The sequence below is a fragment of the Daphnia carinata genome, chromosome 3 (assembly GCF_022539665.2).
Source record: "Daphnia carinata strain CSIRO-1 chromosome 3, CSIRO_AGI_Dcar_HiC_V3, whole genome shotgun sequence".
NCBI classification, from domain to species: domain Eukaryota; kingdom Metazoa; phylum Arthropoda; class Branchiopoda; order Diplostraca; family Daphniidae; genus Daphnia; species Daphnia carinata.
Window position 1 is genome coordinate 6343050 of NC_081333.1, and position 25022 is coordinate 6368071.

Consider the following 25022-nt stretch of genomic DNA (forward strand, 5'->3'; position numbering starts at 1 on the left):
AAATCCAATCAAATCCAAATCACATCATTTGTGGATGTGGATTAAATTGGATTTTACTGCTTAGGTTAGTTAAAGTTAGCTTAGGTTAGTTTAGGTTATGTTACTCGAGAACTTTTGCTGTCTTGAATGATTTAAAGATCCAATGCAAATCCGCAAAAAATTGGATTTGCTTCGGATTTCTATGTTTTTGCGGATTTGATTGGCCAAAATCCAATACACTGCTAATAAGTACATTTTTATTATTAAAAAATAGATTAAAGGATATGAAAGCTTAGATCTGTTAACTTTAATAAAAATGTGTTTTAGTTTTCCAGGAATGAAGCAGTAAACCGACAAATTTTTAAAAAATTTTACTAATTAAACTGACGAGAGAAAAAGCTATATAACGCAAACATTGTTCTGCAACTAACCTAAATTTTGTTAAAGTTTTTTTTTTTCAAAGGAGGGTCACACAGTGTTACTCTGTGGAAGGAGAATGATGGGTTCAAAATGTATTTTTTTTTTATGATGGGCTAACAAAACAACATCGATTTTACAGCAAAAGGAAGCAAATAAAACAAGGCGCTTCCCAGTCAAGCGCAATTCTCCTATTCCTCAAAACTAACTGTGATTTGAAAAAGTTTTGCTCGTTTATCAAAATTAATTTTATTACACAAAAATATGGGGAAAATCATGCAAGGAATACGCTCACATACAACGGGTGACGAGAGGAGGGATTGGAGTAATAAAAAAGATTACGTTTAACACCGAATTTGGTATAGGTAATCATAGCTGAAATGATAAGACAATAATTATCTGGATGACACAGTATGACGTAGACGTATCAAGTCACGAGTTTTGGTTTCAGTCTTTACTCTTTCGCTTAGTTCATGAGTACGTGGAAGTAAATTCGTGATCAGAAACAAAAACTTATATATACTCTCATAAGGATACTCAAAAATACATATGACTCATTTATTATATTCATGGTGGTTTTCTTCCACTTGTGATTTTTTTTCTGTAGTTTTTCATATTTGTTTTAAGAAAAACGGAACAGGAGCGAGTTATCTTTATTAAAATTTGGCTTTGTAGCATTGCAGCAGTTATGTGTCTGGGCAGTCTGACTATCTGTTGACATCTCCCAAATTTTAATACCAATTTTTCCTTCAGATCTATTTATATAGACTTTCTTTTCTCTCTGTTTTTCTAAAGTTTTTAACTTTCAATATTTACCTTGATACGAGAATTTTAAAATGTGGAACTTGACCGGTAAAGGGTCTTCTAGTGATATTTTAAATAGACAACAACAGTGTCATATAAAAGCATATGGACTTGTTTCGCGTGCGCTGAAACTTGATGAACAAAACCAGAGTAAGTTTATCAAGCCACGTTATTTTACTTTTTTTTTTCATTATTTTTTGGTCATATGGTTCAGTTTTTTCTTTCTTCTTTTCTTTTCAATACAAGAAAAAGTAATCTTTTTTTCTCTATGTCAAAATGGATGAAGAAGACAAGTCCCTAGTCATTGATTTGTATACTGAAGGAATCAAGGAATTGGAATCTGGAATAAGCATTCATATAGAAGGGATTGGGGAATCATATGAACGGGCTAAGAGGTAAAAACACAAAAATCAGTCAATCTTACAGCAAAAAATAAAAAATTCCTTTATTTTGGCATGTTTCTTTACAGTTGCGCTGTAAACTCATATCCTTAAATTGCTAAATCCTATAAATCAGTATGATTATGCTAATAATCCTAATCTGTAAAAAGTTTCACAGAAATATTTGTATAGGAATACATTTTCTGTACTAATTTTTCAAATACTATTTTTAGGTTACAAGAAAAGATGAGAACCACCCTGCACATGGCAAGAGATCGTCTAATTATTTTACGTAAGCAATTTGTTAACATAGTTTTTTTGCCTTTTGCAGTATTTCCTTTTTTTTTTTTCTTACAGGCTTGTTCTAATATGAGTGTTGGAAAACGCTTAAGTTTACCTTGTCTATTCCGAAGTAATATGTTCGTTTGTGTTTGCTATAGAAGGCGTAAGCCATTTACATAATCTACCTCTCGCCGACCAGGACGAAGAAGTTGAATCTGTAGAATATATGTCCAACCATAGAAGTACAACTGAAATAAAACATCAAATTTTTGACGAATCGAAGGACTTGGCAAGCGTTCCACGCCTACCTGGTGCTACATGTAGTCGCTCTGGTACGTATGGTATTATTTTTTTTTTGTTGCGTATTTTGTTTTTTTATTTTGTTATCTCTTTTAGTATTTATTTCATTATTATTATTATTATTATGATGATGATTATTATCATTATTCGTATTTTTTCTATTATTAAAAAAATTATAATAATGAAAATAATAATAATATTAAATAGCCTGTATTTTTGCTTTTTTCTGGAAAATGTTTTCAATCTTGGTGGTCTTTTAATGGCAAATAGCAATTTCTTTATTTTTAAAATGAACTGGTTTGACGGTTGGTATTATCTTAGGGACGGTTCGAAAGCAAGTCATAACACCTGTGCGTAGAATTAATGCTGCAAAGCCAAACGTCGTTTCTGCTTCTCAGTCAGCTAATAAAAACAGTCCAATACCTAAAGGAGGAGGTAAAAACAACCCTAACTGTTTTTCTTGCTTTTCTCTTAAGAGTAGAATCTCAATTTCAATTGTACTTGTTTTAGGTGTCAAATGTCATACCGCTATTACCTCTATCGCCAAAACAACGCCACCAACTAGACTGCCTACCGCTGCAAATAATCGCCGTCCTGCAGTTTTACCTGTAATTACATAGTGGTATAGAAACCCCTAACTTGTTTACATAATCCTGGGTTCTTGCACAGACCAATACGCCGCCTAGAGCCGCGGTCTCCGTTGTAACTAAGCGGACTTCAAAAGTTTCCACAATCAAAGGCGTTGACTCAAAACTGGCATCTTTAATCTTGGACGAAATTGTGGACGGTGGAGTGGATGTTTCTTTTGGTGATATTGCTGGCTTGCAGGTAGATAAAAAAAACCTTTACTTCGGTGACTTTAAATGTGTGATTCTTTTTATTGCGCATGATATTGGAAACTACTGTAGCAAGCCAAGCAAGCATTACAAGAAATTGTTATTCTTCCGTCCTTAAGGCCTGAGCTCTTTACAGGTCTTCGGTCTCCTGCCCGTGGTCTCCTGCTTTTTGGCCCCCCAGGTAAATCTACACCGGGCATCACCCTCACACTTGTTCTATACATCATAATGTGTTCAATTTAAATAGGTAATGGGAAAACTCTGCTTGCTCGTGCAGTCGCTAGCGAGTCGTCGGCTACATTCTTCAATATTTCCGCTTCTAGCTTGACATCTAAATATGTTGGTGAAGGTGAAAAACTCGTGCGTGCCCTTTTTGGGGTTGCAAGAGAATTGCAGGTATCCCACTCGTATGGACTGATATAATAAATTAGTTGCAATCACAATGATACAAATTTGCCCTCTCGTATTCAGCCCTCAATAATCTTTGTCGACGAGATTGATTCACTTTTGTGTGAACGTAGAGAAGGGGAACACGAAGCGAGCCGAAGACTAAAAACAGAATTCCTTTGTCAGTTTGATGGACTTCTTGCTTCTAATGAAGAAAGAATTCTAGTCATGGGCGCTACTAATAGACCACAAGAACTCGACGAAGCCGTCCTAAGGTAAGAGAATATTTGAAAACATGCAATCGATTTAAATATATATATAATTCTTCCGGAAACTGCTTTTAGGCGTTTTCCAAAGAGAATTTATATCAGTTTGCCGGATGTTTCTGCAAGAGCCCTACTACTTACGAAACTTCTTTCGAAGCACAACAATCCATTATGTGAAAAACAGCTTGCTAAACTCGCTGAGCTAACCGATAGCTATTCTAGTTCGGATTTGACAGCCCTGGCCAAAGACGCGGCTCTTGGACCTATAAGAGGTATAAATGATGGCATTGATAAGATGATGAGATGTTAACTGATACAGATTTTTTCTTCAGAACTTGGGCCAGAAAAAGTTAAATTTATGAAGACACAACAGCTTCGTCCGATTAGTATGCAAGATTTCCTAGACTCTCTAAAGAGAGTTCGTCATAGTGTATCGGAATCTTCACTAAACGTCTACGCAAAATGGAATCGTGAATACGGAGACGTAAGCATGTAAAGCAATTTTCAACTAGCTCTGTAAGCATTGAAAGCTGCAAAACTCAATTGTCCTGTCATACCGCAAAGGCTTGCTTCTCTTAATTCTTTAACGCCCAGAAACGATTTACAATATCTATATATGTGTATTTTCTAATAAAAATTTATATAGTACGTCGACCTATTCTAAAATTCTTATAATAGAACCTACTTGGTTTTCCTCTTCGTCAAGCTTTATCTCAGTCGGAAAAAAGGCATTCTGCGATACTTCTGTGACCGTAAAAGTTCTTTATAGTATTCCGGATACGGTAGGCCAAAATCTATGTTAACAATTTTAAAAAAGAACAGTGGAAATATGAAGTCTCGATCTAACTTCAGTGTGTCTTTGTTTGGCTTGATAGATTCTAATGTAAAATTGTATTTGTCAGCAATCCATTTAGCTAACTTTTGGATTGTCGATGCTCATCGTGGAGGTTGAGGCCTTTTAAGGGCTAAAAACAAGAAAGCAAGTTTAGGAGAAACACAGAGCAGAGCTAAAATCCCGCTATACCATGAACAGAAAGGAACCTCTTCAGTTTTGTAGTGTTTTTCTTTATTATTTAAAACTGAAATATACAAAAATATTTAGTAATGATGCTTCATATGAAATCGAGTACGAGTGACAGCCAGAATTAGACCACTTTTACATAAAACCAGTTGCTGCTCACTTGGAGAAAATTGCCATTCCGAATAGGAATATTTGTTGACGCGAAGTGTATACTCACAAGGGACATTGCAAGGTGGAATTTCTTTTCTGGATTGGCAGCAACTTCCGTACTTATCTTTTTATGTCTTAATGGGTACTATACTGTTTGAAAGTACAAATCCTAATTACAACTTCCAAGTAATTCCAACATTATGTTCTACCAAAAGTCATCTGTTTCACTTGTGGTTCAAAGTCTCATGTTTCGAAATTAACTGAGTTACAGTTCAAGCCACAACGATATACTCCAAGCATCCGAAATCAGCTCAAACACAGTGGCTGTGATCAAGCTGCCAGTGTCCTAAAGATACTTTTGGTTTCCGATTTTGAATTTTGAGTTTAATTCATGAGACTTTTTTATCAATGATTTTCGTTTTGCGTCGTCAAGCTTGTTGAGTTTTAAATCTTCGTCCCGATTAAAAGGTTTCCTTTCAGTAGGTTTGGAAAGATTGTCTTTCTGAAGAAATGAACACCAATTACCTTTCATGGCTTTCCATTGATGGATAGGAAATAAAAACTGAAATTTACCATTTTTTTCAATTCTTTTTGGTGCATCTTCAGAAGACTCTCAGATCTCTTAGTTTTATCATGCTCTGCTACAACTTTCTCTAGCTTCTGATTCCTCTTTTGTTCTAAGTATTGCTTCCTCATTTCCCCATCAAAATCATCTTTTTCTTTGGATATACTAGCCTAATAAAGATTAACATAAGGACAAGAATAGTTATATAACTCAATATTTGTTTTGGTACAATAAAACCTTGGTAGTTGGAGTTGAAGTCCATTGATCTCTGCCAACAACCTCTGGCTTTTCAGACCGATTGAATGCACGTGGGCCCAACCCAAAATTTTTCCTTTTAAGCTCTGGAAGTTCAATCATCCAGTCTTCTCTTTTAGGCTGTTTGCTTTCTTCATCTTCATCAGCCCCAAGTAATTTCCTTTTCATTTTAAGGGATCTTTGTTCAACATCAACAAATGAACTATGTTCAGAATCCCCACAGTTTGCTGGCAAGGGTCCAATAACTCTGTCATCATCAGATTCTGATTCACTTTCTTCAGTGATTGTTGCTTTTTTTTCACAAGAGATACTCGATGCATTGTTGTGCATCGGTTGTCTCAAATGGGCAGGAAGTGCTGGTCCATATAGATCAGCATCATCGGAGTTCGAATCTGCGTCATTTTCATACGCTTTTTGTAGGTGGGGAGGTAGACTAGGTCCAATACGCGACATTTTCTTTTTCTCTAATAGTACCACAGAATAAAAAAATTTAGGAAAAATAGCCTTATTTTTGTTGTGGGTATAGCGACGGCTATCGAATATCTTACACCTAGCAGACGAACAGCGTCGTTTCTATTTGAAGAAGTTGGAAGGTTTTTTAGGCCTGGGTGAGTCAAGTCTCTGTTTGCGCTTGCTGCTACAGTTTTAGGACTTATCCATACTATGTAAATAGTTTTCAGCATAAAAATTTACTTGAAAACCGATTTCAACATTACAAACAATATGCTGGAACTATTTTTAAATTAGATTTCGTAATTAGCATTTCTTTTTGCCCACAGATGGCGGTAAATACCATGCATTCAAAAGCCCCAAAGTGGTTTGTTAATAAAATAGAAAGAAATTCAATGCTATGTGCAGAAAGGCCTTTCATAGTATAAAGCATGCTTTCCAAACCAGTTTAGGATTTTGATTGTAGCGTACCTCGTGCGTTGGCTAAGTTAAGGACAAAAAAAAGACGAATTAATCGTGTATGGTGATTCATATAATATTGTATCTAACAACCAACAGATTGTCAAAAAATGAAATTAGTTAGGTAAGTCCTTATTGTTCATCCGCTACATCTAACTTACGGTTTAATGCTGCAAGTTTGCTCTTTGTAAAGCCGGTTGGGATGCATCTGCCCATCATTGATACAATTTGTTTCAACATTTTTGTTATTTTTTCATAAATAATGCTATGTCATATATTCATTGAATAGTTGTATGATGTTTTCTTTACATTTAGGTTTTTGATGAAGCTGAGCCATGAAACTGTTATAATTGAACTGAAAAACGGAACACAGGTTCATGGAACAATAACAGGTATTTATTTTTTTTAAATATTTTTTCTGTATGTCTTCAGTTGTTCTTTAATTATACTATTTAATAAGTATCTTAGAAATCTTTTGTAAGTAAATGCACTTAGTTTTCTTTGCAAATTGTTTTTTGGTGTGTACGTATAATAGCCCATCGATTCTGCATTTTCAGGTGTTGATGTTGCCATGAATACTCATTTAAAGGCTGTAAAAATGACAGTAAAGAATAGAGATCCTGTTCAGCTTGAAACTCTAAGTATTAGAGGGAACAATATTCGGTACTACATTCTACCTGATTCTCTTCCTTTGGAAACATTGTTGTTGGATGATTCTCCAAAAGCCAAGGCTAAAAAGAAAAAAGATGCAAGTGGTAGAGGTAATTTTTTGCATTTTTTAAATTGTATATTTGTCTCTGATCATTTTTATAAATTGTCAGCCCGTGGAAGAGGACGTGGACGCGGAGCTGTCAGAGGAGGGCGTGGACGAGGGCGTGGACGAGCCACTGGTCCTCGACGCTGAAACTTTTGTAATTTCAAACGCTTTCCATTTTTTTTCCCTTTTGAGCAAATGTGGAAGAAGTTTTCATTTGCATTACAAATCGTCATTGTCTTAGATGTTTTTCGCCACCTTTAGCAGTCATTGAAACGCCTTAGTTCTGTGTACAATACTTTAAAGTTAACCGATGAACGACAGTTTAAGCATTCGTGCCTATCAGACCACTATCGTTTTTAATGGCGTTTTTTCGTAATTAATATAAATTATGTTTTCAAAAGTTTACAATGGTTGTAGAGCAGCTGCGCGAAACTCTACCTCATCGCATCAACTGCGTGAGCGTATCCCTTTAAAGTTTACAAAACAACCCGCTAAAACAATTGAAAAAAGATGGTATCATAACAAATCAAGCAGACAACATGTACACTACTAGTTTAGTTCCGATAGCATAATCTACTTCTAATATAGAATCCTTCTGTTAAATTGATCAACTACATTTAAGTCCAAATTAGAAACTGAGAGCTAAAAAAATTGCATTTTCAAAGCTGTTGGCATTAGCTGATGAAAACATTTTCAGGCTTTTAGTGACGTACGTAAACAAATGTACGGATTTCACAGAATTCTGATTTGAAATCAATTATTTTATTATCTATGGTTTTTATTACTTATTAATTTTTCGGACAACATACGTGATACATGTTTGGTGCAACGAAGCCGTTTTACTCTTCGGGAAAATGCGATGGTTAAATATTTATCAGTTCAAGCACGAGAACTACGTTGGTCGCTGGCATCGATTCAGTTTGAGTAAATAGGTTATTTTAGATTTCCATCCGTATGCCTGGCCTTTTATGCGACAGTGAAACTTTTTCTTTCCAGGTATCTTCTTATCTCTAAGCATATGGTCGCTACTTTCAGCTACGACGCAACTAGAAAATTTACACCGTCCCGATCGGCGTCCCGTAGAACAGCAATTTTTTATGCATTATTAAATAATGTTTCATTAAATTTCGGTTTCCAGGTTTGGAGTGCTAAGGAGGTTACTGCTAAACAGAGTTCGCAGTACAAAAATAACGAAAATTAAATTAATTAAGGAGGGGATAATATTTGTTACGCAGCAGCATTTAATTTAATGCATAACTAATAATTTAAGTACAATTATTTCTCAAACGCCGACCATTTGTGGAGCAGACTACGTCTGTTATACGGCCCACGGTCGCCACTACGTAGCAGTAGTAGCCTACACACGGTACAAGTAGACTACTTCTGCCAGAGGTTTGTAGAAATTTAATCCACAAAATACAATGCAAGAACTTGCAGACTTCGACCAAATTTGTCGAAACCAGTCGGTTGTTTAAATAAAGTTCGAAGTCAGCGAATCGACTATTATGCTGCTGAGCCTAATAATTCGAAAAGTGTGATTAAATAATGTTCAAGACAATCCCACAAGGGCAATCCAATAAAGAATGCAGATGTCGTCCTTGATCTCGGATTTTCGGCCCGTCTTTTTCTTTTAGACAAAACTTCGTAAAGCTGTCTTTGAGCTTGAGGAAATGAAGCGATTTTAAACAACATGCATTTGAGCATTGGATCCGTTTGGTGCTTAAATTAATTTCAAAGTGGGAGTTTTTGTAACTGTATATTTTGACCATTCTAGAGAATATAATTGGCTATCGTTAGACGATGTCAAACAAATGTATCTTTGTTGTTTGTTTTTCTTTTTTGTTTTGCCTTTTTTTTTGTGTAATTTTTTGTTTAATTTTTTTTTCTCATACTTTTTTTTGCATGCGGCACTTCATTTATGTAGTCATCGAGAGATGGTGGCATAATGAAATGTTTGACGAAACTGCATGTGAAACAAACAGAATAATAAAAATGCTAACAAATACCGGGGAATAAAGATAAACGCTAAAATGTTGCATATATCAAGTATTGAAAAGATATATAAGGGTGAACACGAGATTAAAATAAAAAAAACGTACACCGCATGGTTTTAACGTCCTTTGAGAGGCTCATTGGCAATTGGTATGGTGAACGAACGGAGGGCTTTAAGCTCTCAAAAGAATGTCAGCACTTGATGCCTTTTGAGCTAATAGTCATTGTAAAAGAAAGCGCGTCCTGTAGCATGCATAAAAGTTGTGAGACAAAACGGAGGACAATTGAGACAATATCATTAATTTTTAAAACATCCGTTTCAAATAGCGACATAGATGAACATTCACTCAGGTATATCCGAGACCGTGGTCGGCCAAGCAACTGGACGAAAAAGAAAAATTATAACTTGATCCGTCATACAACAATATCCGCGTGTACGCACAAATGCAACGCGGAAGAGAGATTTCCGATGGAGAGGCATGGCATGATTGGGTTGATCTCATTGATTTGGCAACAACGATCGACATTTGGCATTGTGCATTATTTAAATACAAATTTTACCTTCATCCAGAACTCTAAACTGTTTCCCAACGTCTCTTTTCTTTTCTTATTATTATTATTTTTTTATTATTTTTTTTATCATTTTTATTTTTTAATATTTTCATTTTATGTCAGCCGCTTGGCTAGAGGACTGGGATTAGAGTCAACAGTCTGAAGAATTGATATGAGAGAGCTATGAAGAGTGAGTGAGCTGCCGTGTTGTATGAGATCAGAGCGAGCGGTGTTGGATGATCTACACCACACAGCTCCTTGATATGCTATCGCATCCGAAACAATGGGGATAATGTAAATGTAAAGTTCTTGTACAAATCCAGACTTTTCTGGGCATTACAGGTGCTATTCATCACGGTAAACTATTATAGCAAATCTATGCATCACTGGTTAGAGTCGGTCTTATATCCTTGAACGTCACACTGAGGAATCGAAATCAGAAGGCAAATTATCTCAGATAATGCACAATGCTAGCAATTTCGTGCTAATGATCAATCTAATTTATATGTAGCATATATTGGATGGCGGGACGATGGCTTTAAGTCGGTCAGTATGACAATTCGAGATTTCGAGTTTTTAACTTTTCACGTGTCGTACAGCTCCTTGAGAGTGATGTCATACATTCCCTCTTCCGACGATGTAGTTATTTCTAATATGAACAAATCCTCGTTGCAATAATGCTTGAGCATATCATCGTCAATTTTGGCCAAAATCCTACAATTAAATAGATATACAACATATACGTTAATAAGAACTTACTGCCATAATTACCATCGAATTTAACCATTAATTTCTATTGTGATTATTGAATGCAATCTGTTTCCGTCTATAAATTATACTATAAGGCGTGGTAAAAACGGATTGTTACCCTTTGGCATTTTTCCTGTAGAGCATGTTAATGGTAGATGCAGATAGCTTGTATTTGCTCTCGATCTGTTCAGAAACAGAACCAAATTTTTATGCTTTTTTTTAAACGATACCGAAGTGTTGCTAATAACACACTTAAAACTTATTCAGTTCAACGATTTTCAAAATAAAAAGTTTGTCTGGATGAATGAGACCATTATTGCGATCATTTAAGAATTTTTTCGCAATGAAGCTCACGGTTAAATTTACTATTGGATTAGAGTTTCTACACTTACGGCGTCTAGAAGTCCAAGTGATGTTGGTGGCACCAAATGAAGTGGAGTAAAGGCCAATTCATTTTCTTGGCGCACGTATATCATAACTCGCTCGCACGGAGGAGGTGTTAATTTCCGCCTTTTGGCAGCAGGTGACGCATATAGAGTGGCAATGTTACCAGGCCCAGCTATAGCCGGCGGTCCTATTAGGTTTGTGTGCGTGTCCAAAAATTCTTTCCTATATTGAAATGAATATTAAAATGATGGCACAAGATAACAAGAGAAAACAACATATGAAGCAATAGGAAAAAGAGAGTGGTTTTACCTTTCGTGATCTTGGCCATAGAAACTTGGAAGTTCCATTGAAGCCCCAAGCTGTAATGGAAAATAAATTGTATTTATCGAATGGCTTGAATAAGATTACGCATTTCCATGCTAAATAGAACAGCGAGAAATGCCTACCTTCTCGTGATCATCCGGAGTAAAAAGGGTTGGCGGTTTCATCAAATCCGCCATGTGATAGAACTCGGATCGTTCAGCGTTGAGATGATAAAGTTCCTCCAGCCGTTTGTTTCTACCGGTAACGACCATTTTTCTTTTTGCTGCACGTCTCTCTTCGTCGCGCGTCTTCCTTTCCGCTCCCTTATCCACATTACAATGATATGTTTACAAGTCCCGTTATTAATCAAATCTTAAAAGTGGAAGATAAAACTATGAATTTTTCTCAAATTATAATTGCAAATGTCTACTTCTATGACGTTTTCCGAGAATTTTGTGGCTTCTCGGGGTTTCTGAAATTGCAACGTTCTTAGGCATCCCGCTTGGGCCAAAATGAAATTAAAAGTTTCGACTTTCGTTCACGTTTGTTTGAATACGATTACTTAGATTTATGATTTTTGCTATCCTACAAAAGATTTTATTGTTTCACATTACGTTCTTCTTTTATTCAAAAAGCGTTTGGCGATCCTTTCATGAATCATGAAACTAAGTCGACTTTTACGCATCGATCTTCCTATACCTTATTAATTTCGGACCAAGGTCTAATCTAGAGCAAAAGTCATTAAATTCGTAGTAGGCGTGGTAACGAACGCACTCTGTACTATAATTTCATATCCACTTGACTGAACTGTCCACGGGTGCGACTCGATAAGATATAACATTTCAAGTCATCTCTCATTTTCAAGGGTTTGCCTACAGTGTTCCGCAATTTTATTTTGTATCATGAACAAATATGTATATATTGTTATACTTGAAAAAAAAAAATGAACAAATTCACCTTTGGTTTGAACACAAACCACAGGTGAAAATTTTTGCCTGTTGAAAAAGGGTGGGTTATTCTTCGGATGACGGTGCCCAGCAGATAAAAGAATCTCGAAACGAACGCTGAATGAAGCCTGGCACGCAACCTAGCGATGATGGCCGCAGGATAAAGAGGGTGCGGTCTATCCAAGAATCCGTATTAAACGTTTCGTGTGTGTGTATGTGTGTGTATGTGTTTATGCGCGTATGTGTTAAGAAATATTATAGATGTGCAAGAAAAACGAAAACAAGCCAATTCTGTTTTGGCGAAATCTCTGAGCCTCTCGTACAGCCAATTCGATGCCGACAATATCTGTGTGACCTGATTCTTACCGGCATTAATTGCGTAGCTTCTTCAAGCGAATCAAGAAAAATTGGAATGATTCATCCAACAACTGAATGTTTCCGTCATCCCGTGCTTCAATCTCTTATTGTTTAATCGCTGAAAGAAAGGGCAGAATCGAGTTTGACCCCCTTATTGCTGTCAAAATCCTAATGAGCAAGGGTCCGGCCTAGCTGATTAGAACACTCGGTAAGTAAGACCCGAGCTTCTGAAGCCGTCGGGCCCATGATACAAGATGTGGACCATCGACAAAAAGGCACACGACCGCAGGGAAAGCTATTAAGACACATAAGGGAAACGATAAATAATTCAGCCAAGTGGCTTTCATCATTATTGTTGCTTTCACAAACTATCAAAGGCAATCATCCAGTTGTGCGTGCGTTCAGCTTTTATTAATAAATTGTCGTAAGACGTCTAATGGGTGAAAGTCTCGATGACGGAATGCAAAGCGATTGACCAACCTGATGGATACACGTTTTCGTCGTTTCGGCATTTCCGTTTCTACTCCTTCGTTTATCGACTCTTTCGAAACAATGTTTTCTCTAACGCACATTTCAGCGCTGGTTAAATAAACTAGATAATTTGTAGTGATCATAATAGAGCTTATCTTGGTTCCCGATAGCTAGTCCATCAGACCTGCTTACAGTATCTGCGCATAGTGAGTATCCAAACGCAAAAATGTTTTGCTTCAACGGCAGTCTCCAAAACTTCGGCGTGGACAACAACCCAAAGAGAGGAAAAAAAGTGCATTGTAAATGTGAAACGCAGAATGGAAACTTCAGGATAAAAAAGGTGTCTGAACAACGAGATGAGGTTCAGATGGTTTTCGAGCGTGACTTCAGATTTTCATATCATCTCATAGGAGATCCATCATGCTGGCGGGGTCAAAGATTACACGTCACTTCTCCGCCCTCCTACGGTACCGACACTTATACTACTCTCTCTCTCTCTCTCTCTACTCTTCTCTTTTTATTTTTTTTTCTTATTCTCTCTCGCCTTCTTACTTTCTGACCCTCCCTATCTCATTTTTGCTTTCTGTCGACCATGCAGTCAATCGCGAGTGGTTTGATATTAAAAAATAAATAAAAAATTTTTAAAATGACAAAAAAAAAAATTCAAAATTTCCATGAGACGGATTCGATTGGCTATAGAAAACATTTCTGCTTACGAGCGGGATGCCTGAAATTGAGGAACGTTTCGCAATCTCTCGCAAAGAAGCTTAGAATTCATCGTTAATAAAACCAACGCAAATATGTCGAACTGCTATTTCAATGTGGAAACAAAGGCAATACTCAAGACAGAATGTAACGTCCACTATGCTAACGGAAATGTCACGACGTTAAGAATCTTGGCGTAGTTTCATAAAGAAAAAAGACCATACAATTCCTTTTTGCAGAAGGTAAAAGAAAAGTCTTACCTTATCACAGAAAACTTTAACTTGACAATAGCCGCGATGGAAGACTGGTATGGAATCTCGCGGGTCGTCGAACGTGTCAATCTGCAGATGGAGTGGTAAACCCTGGAGGACAAAACAAAAGCTTGATTATTATAGGCTAGGCCGAGTAAAAGCAAAAAATCAAAAAGGGAAAAACGTAAAGGAAAAAAATGAAAAAAAAAAGATACGATGTTAAAATACATGGTAGACGTTAATAATAAGGCATGGTTAGATCAGATCCCATCCATCAACTTGTGCAAGTAACTGGCAGCCCAAGGCATGAATCACACAGTGTGTGTGCATCATTCGATTTATTCAAATGATTAAGGTCAGTGAAAATGTGTATGGATAAAGCATGGCTTGAATTTCACCATATCACTATATATAGCCATGGAGGAGCGGTGCCCAGGGTTCAATCGAATCAACATTGAATATGCGTGTCAGTTATATATGCTCTGAGCCCTGCGGACGAGAGGTAAAGACTCGCGGGTTCAATAGAGTAAAAAAAAAAAAAAAAAAAGAAAAAGAGATACATATAATACAACAGATCCACACATACACAGCAGCAGCAAAGAAAGAAAAAAAGAAAAAAAACTATGTTTTGGTATGCTTGCTTTGATGTGCTGTGCGTATGTAAAGAAAAACCTGGACAGGTGTCCGTCACAGTGGAAGAAAAAAAAAAGGAACGACTGAAAAGAGCGGAGAGAGAGATGGACGTCTGTAGCTAGCAGATTAAATCAAGGCCTGGCGTGTACAATTGCGATGCCAAGTGATGCATTTCTGGCTATCTGTTTGGAATTGGTTTCCCGCCCCGAACGAAGAAAATCTTTTCAAAGTAAACAAGCCAATGCTATGCAAACATTTTCTTGATATAGTACACGCCGTGGAAACGCCTCGTCTTTGGATAGTTTAACCAACTCTTTCGCCTTTCTAGAACTGCTCGGCTTCAACGAGTGCCCCCCCTCCTTCCCTTCCGCTACAGTGTCAAACAAAGACGGAATGCGAGAGCGATAGAAAAATGTAACGACACTGATATGTATCGACACAAGAGGGAAAAAATTGTTTTCTTTTTTGAACACACGGTCTCTGTGTATATGAGTAGTAGCTGGCATAAGATAAAGGGTAGTATTCGGGCTCGGCCGCTCACTTATGCGGGAATAACAGCAAGAATGATGATGCCGAGCGACGGCGGCTTAGAAATCAATCAATCCTATTGCTGCAACTCGCTACAGAGGACGTAGACATAAAGAGAGAGAGAGAGAGAGAGAAGAAAGAAGAAAGAAGAGTCCAAAGAAAGAGCAAAAGGTCTCCCTTCTTTCTCCTCTTTAAGAGATAGTTCATTTGCATAGTAAAGGAGAAAGAGAGAAAAAAACGAGCTGGAGGTAGACAGATAGGGTGAGAGAAATCGGTCCGTGAGAAAACGGCCGAGAACTCGTAGAAGAAAAGAGAAGCAAAGAGACGAGAAGAGAAAAGGTGACACAGACGTGGAGACCAGTCATGGAGGTATGGGAGGAGGGGTTGTATCGAAAAGGGGATGAACAATTGAGCATCGCTTTTTTTTTTTTTTTTAACTATGGCACAAGGTTTCGGCTAGTGGGCACTTCTTTTGATTGGTAACTATTTCCCGGATGGTTCACTATAGCCACTACCAGGGCGTTCTTTTATCGTTCGTCTGCTGAGTAATGGAAAATAGACTGAGCAAATCGTTGTAGTCTGACCTCAAACGGCCAATACACTTTGTATTGGAAGTGATTATTTTAATTTCTTTTCTTCCTCTCTCTTTTTTTTTGAATTTTTCAATTCCGTGGTGGACTGGACTGTTGATTAATCCAATCAAATACTAACGAGACTGTGCATTTTTTTTTTCAACAAAGGAACTCTTGGGTTTGTTCACTTCGATGGGGGATACAAAAGAAAATGAAAAAAGCACAAGGTCTTTTATTTTTTATTTATCAAAGCCCCTCGCAGCAACTAGCCAATGGAAAAAAAATGAAAAAAAAAACCGATGGACTTTATATGTTCGAGCTAATTAGATTACTTAAAAGAAATTTCGTTGCAACCCGATTTGAAAGAAGAGAACAAAATACAATGAGAAAGACGATCGGAAATGACAGTTGACGATAGCAAGAGATACTAAATTAAAGTAGTGGTGGTATGCAGAGCAAAGCGAAAGCTCGGGTGTAGCGTTTGTCCTGCGATCGAATCCTAATTCTCGATTTGCATATGAAAGAAGCGACCAGACCGTATGTACCCTTTCGCTTTTGAGGCCAAAAGATGGGGCGGTATAGCGCTGGGAAGGAAGAAAGAAAGGGTTGAACGGAACGCAAATCGACCTGATCTCATTCACAGTTCACTATGTGGCATTACTCAACGAGAAACTTCCCGTACATCGATGGACGGTGAAAAGTATTGCACAGTAGGCCCTCAATGTCCAACCTCTACGTCTGCTTTCCCATAGCATAGGTGGTAGTATGAATTCAATAACGTTTCAGCTATACACACACATACATGATTTCTTTATTCCGAGTGCCTGTTCGCTCTCCCCAACAAATCCCTTCCAATAATATAGAGGAATTTAAAAGGAAAAAAAAGGAGCTGTTATTCTCCATTACCTTTACTCCTTTCTGGCTGCTGAAGTCCGTACTCAGGCACTGGACGGCTACGTTGATCTAAACAAAATGCACAAGGACAGAAGGCAAAAAAAGAAAATCAATTATGAGATTCTGGCGACGTTATTGTCAATTCTTAACTGATTAACACCGAAAAGCCAGCTTCGTTCCATTTCCATAATCTCAACTGAATGTCTCACTTTGTAACCTGGCCTGCCCTAGTTTCCCTTTTGTTCCCATGGACACCATGCAGCCATGTGAATTAGATTTGTGCGTTATACGCTGATCCTGATATGAAAGCGCATAATACCAAACGTATATAACGTTGGTATTCGACCAATGTCAGAAAGCTGGCGACTTGTGTGACGTTTGCTCAGACTACACGTGAAACCTTTCCGAAGACATCCAACACTAATTTCAACTAGAGCAACGCCAACGGATTTCTAAGCGTACATTCCAAGTGCAGTAGTACTAGTTTTCAAAAAATGAAACTCTTGTTCTTTTTTGTTTACATTTTTTTTGTTAGTTATTTTCCTTGCATTGTAGATGACTCGTTGTTGTTTCGGATCGGCTGGCGCAATTTCTGACGATGTCAAAATGACAAAGATATCGATGAGAGAAGAATGGAATGATTACCTTTGCTGAACTTTCCAGCGGATTCCAGTAGATACATATAGCGTTGTGAGCTACCTCTTCGATGCAACCAATGAGGCCCGAGCTGTTCTTCGTATCTGGAGATGACACAAATTTAAATAAAAATATATTAGTTCACGTTAATTGCGTAACACTGCAGGGTTTCAAACTGCTATATCAGACAACGATAATATCGTAGTGATGAAAACAAAAATTCAAATCTGACCGCGTATTCAGGAAGCTGGGTATACAGTTTTCTCAAATGGTCTTGATATTCAAATACCAGCTACTGCTGATATTTGCAATAATAATATTCAAATGTAATGAATTTATTTATTCACCGCCGTCCTTCGCGCCTAAGGCATTCCTAACCTATAGGTCGGAGCAAGTTTTTCTAGCGCTATTTAGGTTGTAAAGGAAGTCTATGTGTCAATGGAAACTGTTTAAAATAAAAAACTACAAGCTCGTAAACGATAGCCACTTGTCCCCCTCCCTTCTTTCTCGTCTCTAACCGCTTTTTACAACTCAGTTTCTCTTGCGTATTTATTATTTTTTGCCCTGCCGTAAAAGTGCACGTATGCGAAAGGGCTGAAAATACTCCAAGACGAAAAAAATTGAGGGTATACCATTTTTTTTTTTTTTAATTCTGTTGTTGCGTTATATTCTGCCACTAGTAATGAGAAACGAAAAAAAGACCATCACGCAATTGGCGATTCGATCAAATTTCAAAACGATTCGAGTGGCCGATCGATAGGAGCAATTCAACGTCGACCGTTTGCCGCACTATTTTTGCACGCCGCGAGAAATCTATAAGGAACTATAGCCACTGAAAGGGGGGGGGGGAGGAGAGAAAGGGTTATAAAGAGGTCCGAATGAAACAGCCAGTTTACTACACAAAGAGGGCTGAGGAAGAAAGCATAGCGAAATTGTAGGACCAGGTCACAAAAGGCCCATTTTTTTTTTTTAAGCGGCTCTCCCTTTTTTTTTGTTTGATGGTCGCATACACGTACGCTCGGGAAAAAATAAGTTAGTTACCAGATACCAAAAAGGATTGGCGGGGTAGGAAGAGGGTTGATGGAGAGGGTTGCCGAGGTAAAGGTGGTGAGCAGAGAGGAATGAAGAAGAGCCGCGCGGCTTTTCTTTTTTTGTGTAGCAACATGATGCCCGTGAAAACTCTAACAGAAAAGGGTCACACAGCGTGAGCCTTCTTCTCTCTGTCTGCTCCCCCCCCCTCTTCCCCTGATCTCTCCCCCTCGACCGAATCATAGTCTTTCCGCAACGTTTCCTTAGAGGAAATATAATTCAGGTGTACGTGTGCAACGGAGCATCGGGGCTAGCTGCCATCCACCCTTTTTCTTTTCGTGACCATCCTTTCGTCTTAATGTACTTTTTGTTTGTTTTTTTCCGCAGCTCCCAACTGCTACACTTATCAACATGACGCAAGAGGTCACGCGTGGACGAAATCCAACTGTTTGCATTCGCCTTATACGTCGTTAACACGACAGTTCCAACGTCTCTGTTCAGAGACCTGGCTATCAAAGAGGCAACTAGCCAACGACCATGTAAAGCAGCTAGCAGACTCAACAAAGAAATCAAACATCAAAAGCAAAACAAAAACAAAACAAAGCGAAGAGTTTTGGAGACGTAGACAAATGCGTGTAGTCCCGTGACCGTTGGCTTCCACCGTCCAATCTCCAGTCCACTTTCTACCTGTTGGTGGAGCTGGTTTTTTTGGAGCAGATGTCACATCGAGATTATTGCTTTTGATTTCTTATTTCTTTTGTCTCGTCCAACCCGAACTTGCGATAGACATGCAAAGAGCCAGCCCTTCGTTGTTGTTTTCTTTTTTTTCGTTTTTTTTTTGACATTAGCTATTCAGTTATACGCAGCCAACATTTCAAGATTCCCCCCCAAAAAAGGGTAGATACATAACAGGAGCACGGTTTACTGGGCTTGACGCGTTAGCTAGATCAACCTGATTTCCCCCTTCCTCATTTTTCCCATTCTCCTGCCCATCAGTCATTGGCTCTCTCGTTCTTTTTCTCGTCAAACTGTTCGTGTCTCTTTTATTTCACTCGATTCTCATTCGACCAGCGGTTGACGTCTTCCGCACGGTGACATTTCACGGTCTTGCCAGTATCGCTTCTCTGGCTTTCAGAAACGAAATCAACAAAGACAGCGTAGCCAAGCAGTCTTAACTTAAAAAAAAAATAATAATAAATAAAATTTAAAAAAAAACAGAAAAAAATAAAGGAAACAGACAGTGGTAACAATGTCCATCGTTCATGTTTGCTTTTTTTCCTGCGAATTAAAATATTTTCTCACTCCTTTGAAAGATACATTTGCATACCGGTATTTATAACGAAAAAAAAAAAATCTACAGTTGAAAAATCCAGCAAACCAGAAAGAAAACGTCGAAAATCACCTAAGTTACCCGCTTCTATTTTGTCTTCTCCCGTCTTTTCCTTTACGTTCAAAACAAGATTCGTTGATAAGTGACGAAGGGAGTATTAACTATTTGAACCATCTGCCATGCTTGTTAGAGCTGTTTGCTTAGATTTTTTTTTTCCCCGAGATGTCAAACTCGGCGACATATCGTTGATCGGTTGAGACCGGCAAACATTACATCAACTTTCACGACGGGCTTTTCATGTACGACCATCAGTTTTGTGTTGTTTCTTTATATCTAACCAGGCGTCTCACATATTGTTTTTTTTTCTCTTAAAGCAAAGAAGAGAACTAGCAACTAGAAAGCTACATTGCTTTGATTAACATTCCTACCTGCGTCGAGTATTCGTTGTTTGGCGCTATGTTGTCGTCCGTGCCAAAACTGCCAGGCCTTGGCTTCGTCCTCTGTGCTCTTCTCTTCTCGGAACACCAGCATCACCATCGTCTACGCGCATTCAAGTCACGCCCGAAATCCGAAAAAAGATCAAAGAAACAAAACGATAATAAATAAGATTTACATAATGACTATCGAGAAAATTAAAACAGCACAGGAGCGAAATTATAACAATCATGTGTCGACAAAAGAACAAACAAACAAAAAAAAATATATAAGAAGAATGGCACACCCACGTCCAATTGAACAGGTGACATCGTAAGGGCGGAATGGGATAATAAAAAGAAAATAAACCTAAATGGTAACCAGGTGTTTTCGGTGTCGTAAACCTGCAATTTACTGGCTATCTCTCTGTCCCAAGTAGGAGGTTCTAACACTTTGGCTGCTTTCGGGAACGTTTTATTTTTCTTTGTGCTTTTTTCTTTGTAAGATTTCTGGCTCGTGTTGCTGTTTCATAACAACCGTGACGGCTCTACTTTTTATCTAATTTTTATAGTTGCTATTATTGCCTTTCGTATTTTCTTGCCGATGTCTTGGATGTGATTTAGCTAACATTTTTTAAACAATTGGCTCGATTGTGGAACAAACAGAAATTCGAAAGTCGGTTCAAGCTTGTGCCATAGGAATGCCTCCCAGTGTGGCCTCTACGTATAATCCGAAACATTTCATCGTTTCACTGTTCCATTTCTTCAAAGTATAATGCGGGTTTCATCGTTACCGTTCAGTATGATTAGCTACTCTTTGGACAGAACTACAACGCCCTCCCTCTCGGAAATTCATCTGCGACGTGTGCGTGGTTGCCTGCGTCGAAGTCGCGGGACTGATTTCAATGCAAACTAGGTCATGATTTTTGACAAGCTAATGAACTGTCAAGGAAAAAGATGAACGATGGATAGCTCAAGAATAATTAGTCGTTCTAATTTCGAAAGATCTCAAATTGAAGTTTAGACAAAGAAAAAAAAAAAAGATAAAGAGGAAAAAAAAAAGAAAATGCTGACTGAAGTTCAGTGTACCTTGACGGTTTGGTTTTTCAATGGTCGTTCAGGATCAGGGACATATTCTAGGGTTATCCCGTAAAACTGGCCTTTATTAATGTAGGTGATGCGGTCATCTTCTCGCCGCTGTGAAGTCGAAATCGGAGACTCAAGGTAATATCGGAATCCATACTGGTTAAACCTGTTAAACAATACAGAAATTGAATGTTGCGCAGTTGAATTACTCGGTAAGCACGTCGTAAAGCCGTTTAACACGCAAAAAATACAAACAATCAATGAAACTGGTATACAAAAAAAAAAAAATAATAAAACTGGATTCCGCCACTATCCATGCCCTAGTAAGAAATTGTTTTGCAACCAAAAACAAACGAATGATGTAGGATTCCCACTACTTTCAGTTTGTAGGCCAAGTGAGAAATACTACTTAAAAATGATTCAAGTTGAAAACTCAAACGCTAAGTCTGTGCCATGAATTTATCAAAAGCCCTGCTGCTTGCTATTATTAGGAGTTGAACAGTATAACCAGACATTAAGCACATCTATGATGCGCTTTTGAAAAACTGGACTGGACTGGCAAGTTATTATACGGAAATCCGCGATGCTGCTACGTTAATTTACTCGAAAAGCTCTCTGGGCAATCAAAAACACATATATGAGAATCACTTGCTTTCGGCATTATTTCGGGTCTACTTGTCGCCTTTGGGAAGGTATACTAGTTATTAAGGAAAATAGATCGACCCGATCGGAGAATACTTTTTTCCGATTTGGCTCGATTTCTTCGAATGGAAACTAACAACAAGAAACAAGCTCGCTCGTTTTTAATGTTCATCAGTGATTTCCGCAGGTAACAAACTGACGATCGTTTCAAAATTCGGGGGCTTTTCTAGGCGTGATTTGTGTATCGCGTAACAACAGAAAGGAGTAAACTTGAATAGAGTGCAATCGAAGAAATATAAGGCAACGAACTCATGCGCGGTAGAAGATTCGTAACGTGAAACGCGATTGTTTCAAAGACTTACACTTTTGGAATCTGAATTTTGTCGACTTCGCTTTGGCGGTTGCAATCGTGCCAAGAGCGGGAACGTGATGAATTCAGATGGCCACTACCAGGTGACATGCTCGATTTGGAGTGTTCACCGCCAGAAGTTGGAGTTCGGCTGCCTTCGTCGCTGCCACCATGGGCACTGCTATTATGATGCTGTTGCTCTGATGATTGATGTTCAATTGCCTGCTCGCCAATCAAACCAGGATGGCACAGTTCCGTGTAATCAAAGTTCTGTCACATCAGATTCAACAATTAGTGTCGTCGACTGACGGTTTGAATGCATCAAAAACTCTAAATTTCTCACAATTTTTGCATAAGATATTTACTTAACAAATTGAAATAGCCTACAAGTAGAGAAAAACAAAAACAAACAAACAAACATGGACATGGTTTCCCAGTTACCTGTTGGGCGACGGACTGGTCGCGGGGAGTTACAGCATCGACTCCGATGCCGCTGTCGGGCGACGGCAAGTCAACGGTCAATCCGGTGCCTTGCTGCTGCTGCTTGTAGACGGCCGGCTGATTGCGGATGAAGCGATCACCAAAGGCACTGTCGTGTCCTTCGCCATAAGCGAGCTGCGCCACGGCGCGAGCATACTGCTGATCACCGCTGCCACTATTTGCATTTGCGTTACTGTTAGTATTTGCACTGCTGTTGAAGTAGTCTCGATAGAACGAATCGCTGGAGCCAACCGACGAGCTGACCGCGTAAGCAGTCGGCTGTTGGCGCAACGTGGATGATGGATGTATCGCCGTGTAGACTCCGGGCTCGTTGGGTGAAACGAGCCCGTAAGCTGGGCCGGGGGAAGAATCGTAGCCGTGATTGTTGACGGCCTGGATGCTGGCCAAGCCACTTTGGTGCCCGTTCCCGACGGCGCCACCGTTGCTGCTGTACGCAGACGGCGAATATTGCTGTTGCAAGGCCGACTGGATTCCAGCGCGAGCCAAGTCCAGCGCGGCCGGAGACATCATCGAATCGCCGTCGTGTTGCTGCGACTGTTGAGACGAGACAGGGCGCCGTATGTGAATGACGGAGCCGGACGTGTTAGCGCCTTCGCGGTTGTCGTTGTTGCCGCTCATGACGTGAGATATCGACTCGAGACGAGGAATCATCTCGTGGACCAGTTCACCGTCGGCCAGTACTCGTGAGATGACAGTGCCGCCTATTCCACTGTCCACTTTATTGTCATTGGTGCTGGAGCACACGATTCTCGAATCAGGGTGGTGGTGGACGTGGCGCAGGTTCCTCCTCGTCAGGTCCTCTGGTTCTTTCTTGATCACAAGTGGATAAATGTCCGGCTCAGAAGCTGATCCTTCGTGAGACTGGTGATTTTGACCACCGATTTCTTTGCCGCTGGACAATCCGTCGGCCGAAGATGAATGAGAGCCGCCCATTCCGTTCCTACTATACGAATTAAAAACAACACCACAAAAAAAAAAAAAAAAAAAAAAAAATATAAATAAAATAAAATAATAAAAAAAAAAAAAAAAAAATTATGTATGAATTAACTGAATTTGCTGAAATTGCTACCTCACTATAGACATGTACTACTATAATGTAGATGGCCTGGTCCATTTCAACTTGTTTGTTTCAAATTTTAAACACTCGAAGCAATTCAGCTTTCATGGGCAAAGTTTTTTTTTTTTTTTTTTTTTTTTAATATTTGGGTCGGCCTTTAAAAAAAAGTTGGATCTAGCGCATGTCTCTTATTAATGGAATGGTTTATGAACTACGCTTGACACCGTCGAATCTACAAGTGGGAAGGTGAAACTTACGGCCAGAGTTCATTCATGGATTTGCCGTCTTTTTGACCCGGTTGAACGGAGGTCGAAATAGGCAGACCGTTGATTAACGAGTGGTGCTGATGCGATTGGTGATGATGCTGGCTCTTGTTTGGATAATAGTGATGCTCGTAAGAGACCAAAACACTTCCGACCGAGTTGACGGATGTTTCCTCGCTCAATGAGTTGCCTCCGCCCAAGTGCAACATGGCATTGGTGGCTGCATGCAGGGGATGCTCGTAAAAAGTGTTCCGCCAGGCAGCATCTTCATTTTCGCCAGTTGGAGTGGCGGCACCTCCTGCCCCGCTGCTTCCGCTGCCGCCGCCGACAGCGCCCAGCGTCTCAGCAGCAGAGCTCATACGGATCCGTGTAACACTCGGCGACGAAGACGAGGGTCGCGACGGAGACGACGGCGATCGCGCTGGCGAATTGGAAGCACCTAATTTGACGGGCGGGAGAACTTGCTGCATGGGCTGGTGCCGAACGGCTAACGGGTCGCTAACTGCTGTTTCACAAGATTTCACCTCCTCTTCCCTAAAGGTGAATCACATAAAAGGTTACAGTTTTATCGAAATTTCTCATTTTGTTTTTTTGTTTTTTTTTTGTTTCTTCTTCTTCTTCTTTTAATGTCATTTCAAAATGCGTCCTCAAACAAAAATTTAACCAAAAGGGGAAGAAAAAATTTGAAAATCCAATGAGAAGAAATAGTCTGACAGTCTGGCATGATCCCATACCAGACTGCGGGATTGGTTGAAAAACATTTATCTCTACGAATAATTGACGAAATAGAGGGGACGCACGAAGATAATATACCGGGATTCGAATTCCTATTGGACATCAAAGCCATTTGGATGGGATGGAACTCGGGAGGTGAGCGATAGTGAGGAGGGGGACAGGGTGGCGGCTCTATATAAAAAACCCACTCAAAAAAACAAAACAAAAAGGAACACAAAAAAAAAAAAATATATATATATGCATTAAAAAAAAAAAAGAATGGTGGAAGAAGAATAAGAGATGATGGCATTCGTATCACGGCATACTGCCAGAATGGCTTTGCTTAGTTGAG

The 25022-nt window shown here is 39.0% G+C and overlaps 4 protein-coding genes across 7 annotated transcripts in view; 2 read left to right on the plus strand and 2 right to left on the minus strand.

Annotated features, from left to right (window-relative positions):
• Nucleotides 1-1120: 1120 nt before the first annotated feature.
• Nucleotides 1121-4299, plus strand: LOC130685344 (spastin-like). 2 transcript variants are annotated; one of them, XM_059494384.1, is made up of 12 exons: nucleotides 1121-1350; nucleotides 1490-1595; nucleotides 1814-1872; nucleotides 2021-2194; nucleotides 2484-2597; nucleotides 2673-2770; nucleotides 2832-2990; nucleotides 3071-3179; nucleotides 3246-3394; nucleotides 3470-3660; nucleotides 3730-3923; nucleotides 3984-4299. In XM_059494384.1, the coding sequence occupies exons 1-12, from the start codon at nucleotides 1233-1235 to the stop codon at nucleotides 4145-4147; spliced, it is 1635 nt and encodes a 544-aa protein (XP_059350367.1). In that variant the 5' UTR covers nucleotides 1121-1232; the 3' UTR covers nucleotides 4148-4299. The 2 variants fall into 2 exon arrangements, with proteins under 2 accessions (XP_059350367.1, XP_057364622.1); XM_057508639.2 differs by having other exon boundaries at nucleotides 1122-1350; nucleotides 1487-1595.
• A 745-nt stretch (nucleotides 4300-5044) lies between these two features.
• LOC130685363 (GPALPP motifs-containing protein 1-like) lies at nucleotides 5045-6174 on the minus strand. The gene is made up of 3 exons (XM_057508663.2): nucleotides 5625-6174; nucleotides 5396-5557; nucleotides 5045-5324 (listed from the first exon to the last, which is right to left on the minus strand). The coding sequence occupies exons 1-3, from the start codon at nucleotides 6093-6095 to the stop codon at nucleotides 5169-5171; spliced, it is 789 nt and encodes a 262-aa protein (XP_057364646.1). The 5' UTR covers nucleotides 6096-6174; the 3' UTR covers nucleotides 5045-5168.
• Nucleotides 6175-6516: 342 nt separating this feature from the next.
• On the plus strand, nucleotides 6517-7548 carry LOC130685373 (small nuclear ribonucleoprotein Sm D1-like). Its single transcript, XM_057508674.1, has 4 exons — nucleotides 6517-6675; nucleotides 6867-6943; nucleotides 7109-7312; nucleotides 7373-7548. Exons 1-4 carry the CDS (start codon nucleotides 6662-6664, stop codon nucleotides 7453-7455), a joined length of 378 nt encoding a protein of 125 aa, XP_057364657.1. The 5' UTR covers nucleotides 6517-6661; the 3' UTR covers nucleotides 7456-7548.
• A 1503-nt stretch (nucleotides 7549-9051) lies between these two features.
• Nucleotides 9052-25022, minus strand: part of LOC130685337 (protein grainyhead-like) — a 28710-nt gene continuing 12739 nt past the window's right edge. For 2 of the 3 annotated variants that reach the window (XM_059494453.1, XM_059494454.1), the window contains exons 2-14: nucleotides 23951-24490; nucleotides 22577-23579; nucleotides 22149-22405; nucleotides 21148-21310; nucleotides 20074-20185; nucleotides 17296-17390; nucleotides 16663-16719; nucleotides 14033-14134; nucleotides 11436-11615; nucleotides 11299-11348; nucleotides 10995-11211; nucleotides 10721-10785; nucleotides 9052-10566 (exon numbers count right to left, since the gene is read on the minus strand). In XM_059494453.1, coding sequence (XP_059350436.1) covers nucleotides 10437-10566; nucleotides 10721-10785; nucleotides 10995-11211; nucleotides 11299-11348; nucleotides 11436-11615; nucleotides 14033-14134; nucleotides 16663-16719; nucleotides 17296-17390; nucleotides 20074-20185; nucleotides 21148-21310; nucleotides 22149-22405; nucleotides 22577-23579; nucleotides 23951-24490 — 2971 coding nt within the window. In that variant the 3' untranslated portion in view covers nucleotides 9052-10436. The remainder of the gene's footprint in view (nucleotides 10567-10720; nucleotides 10786-10994; nucleotides 11212-11298; nucleotides 11349-11435; nucleotides 11616-14032; nucleotides 14135-16662; nucleotides 16720-17295; nucleotides 17391-20073; nucleotides 20186-21147; nucleotides 21311-22148; nucleotides 22406-22576; nucleotides 23580-23950; nucleotides 24491-25022) is intronic. The other variant, XM_057508630.2, reaches the window with a different exon arrangement.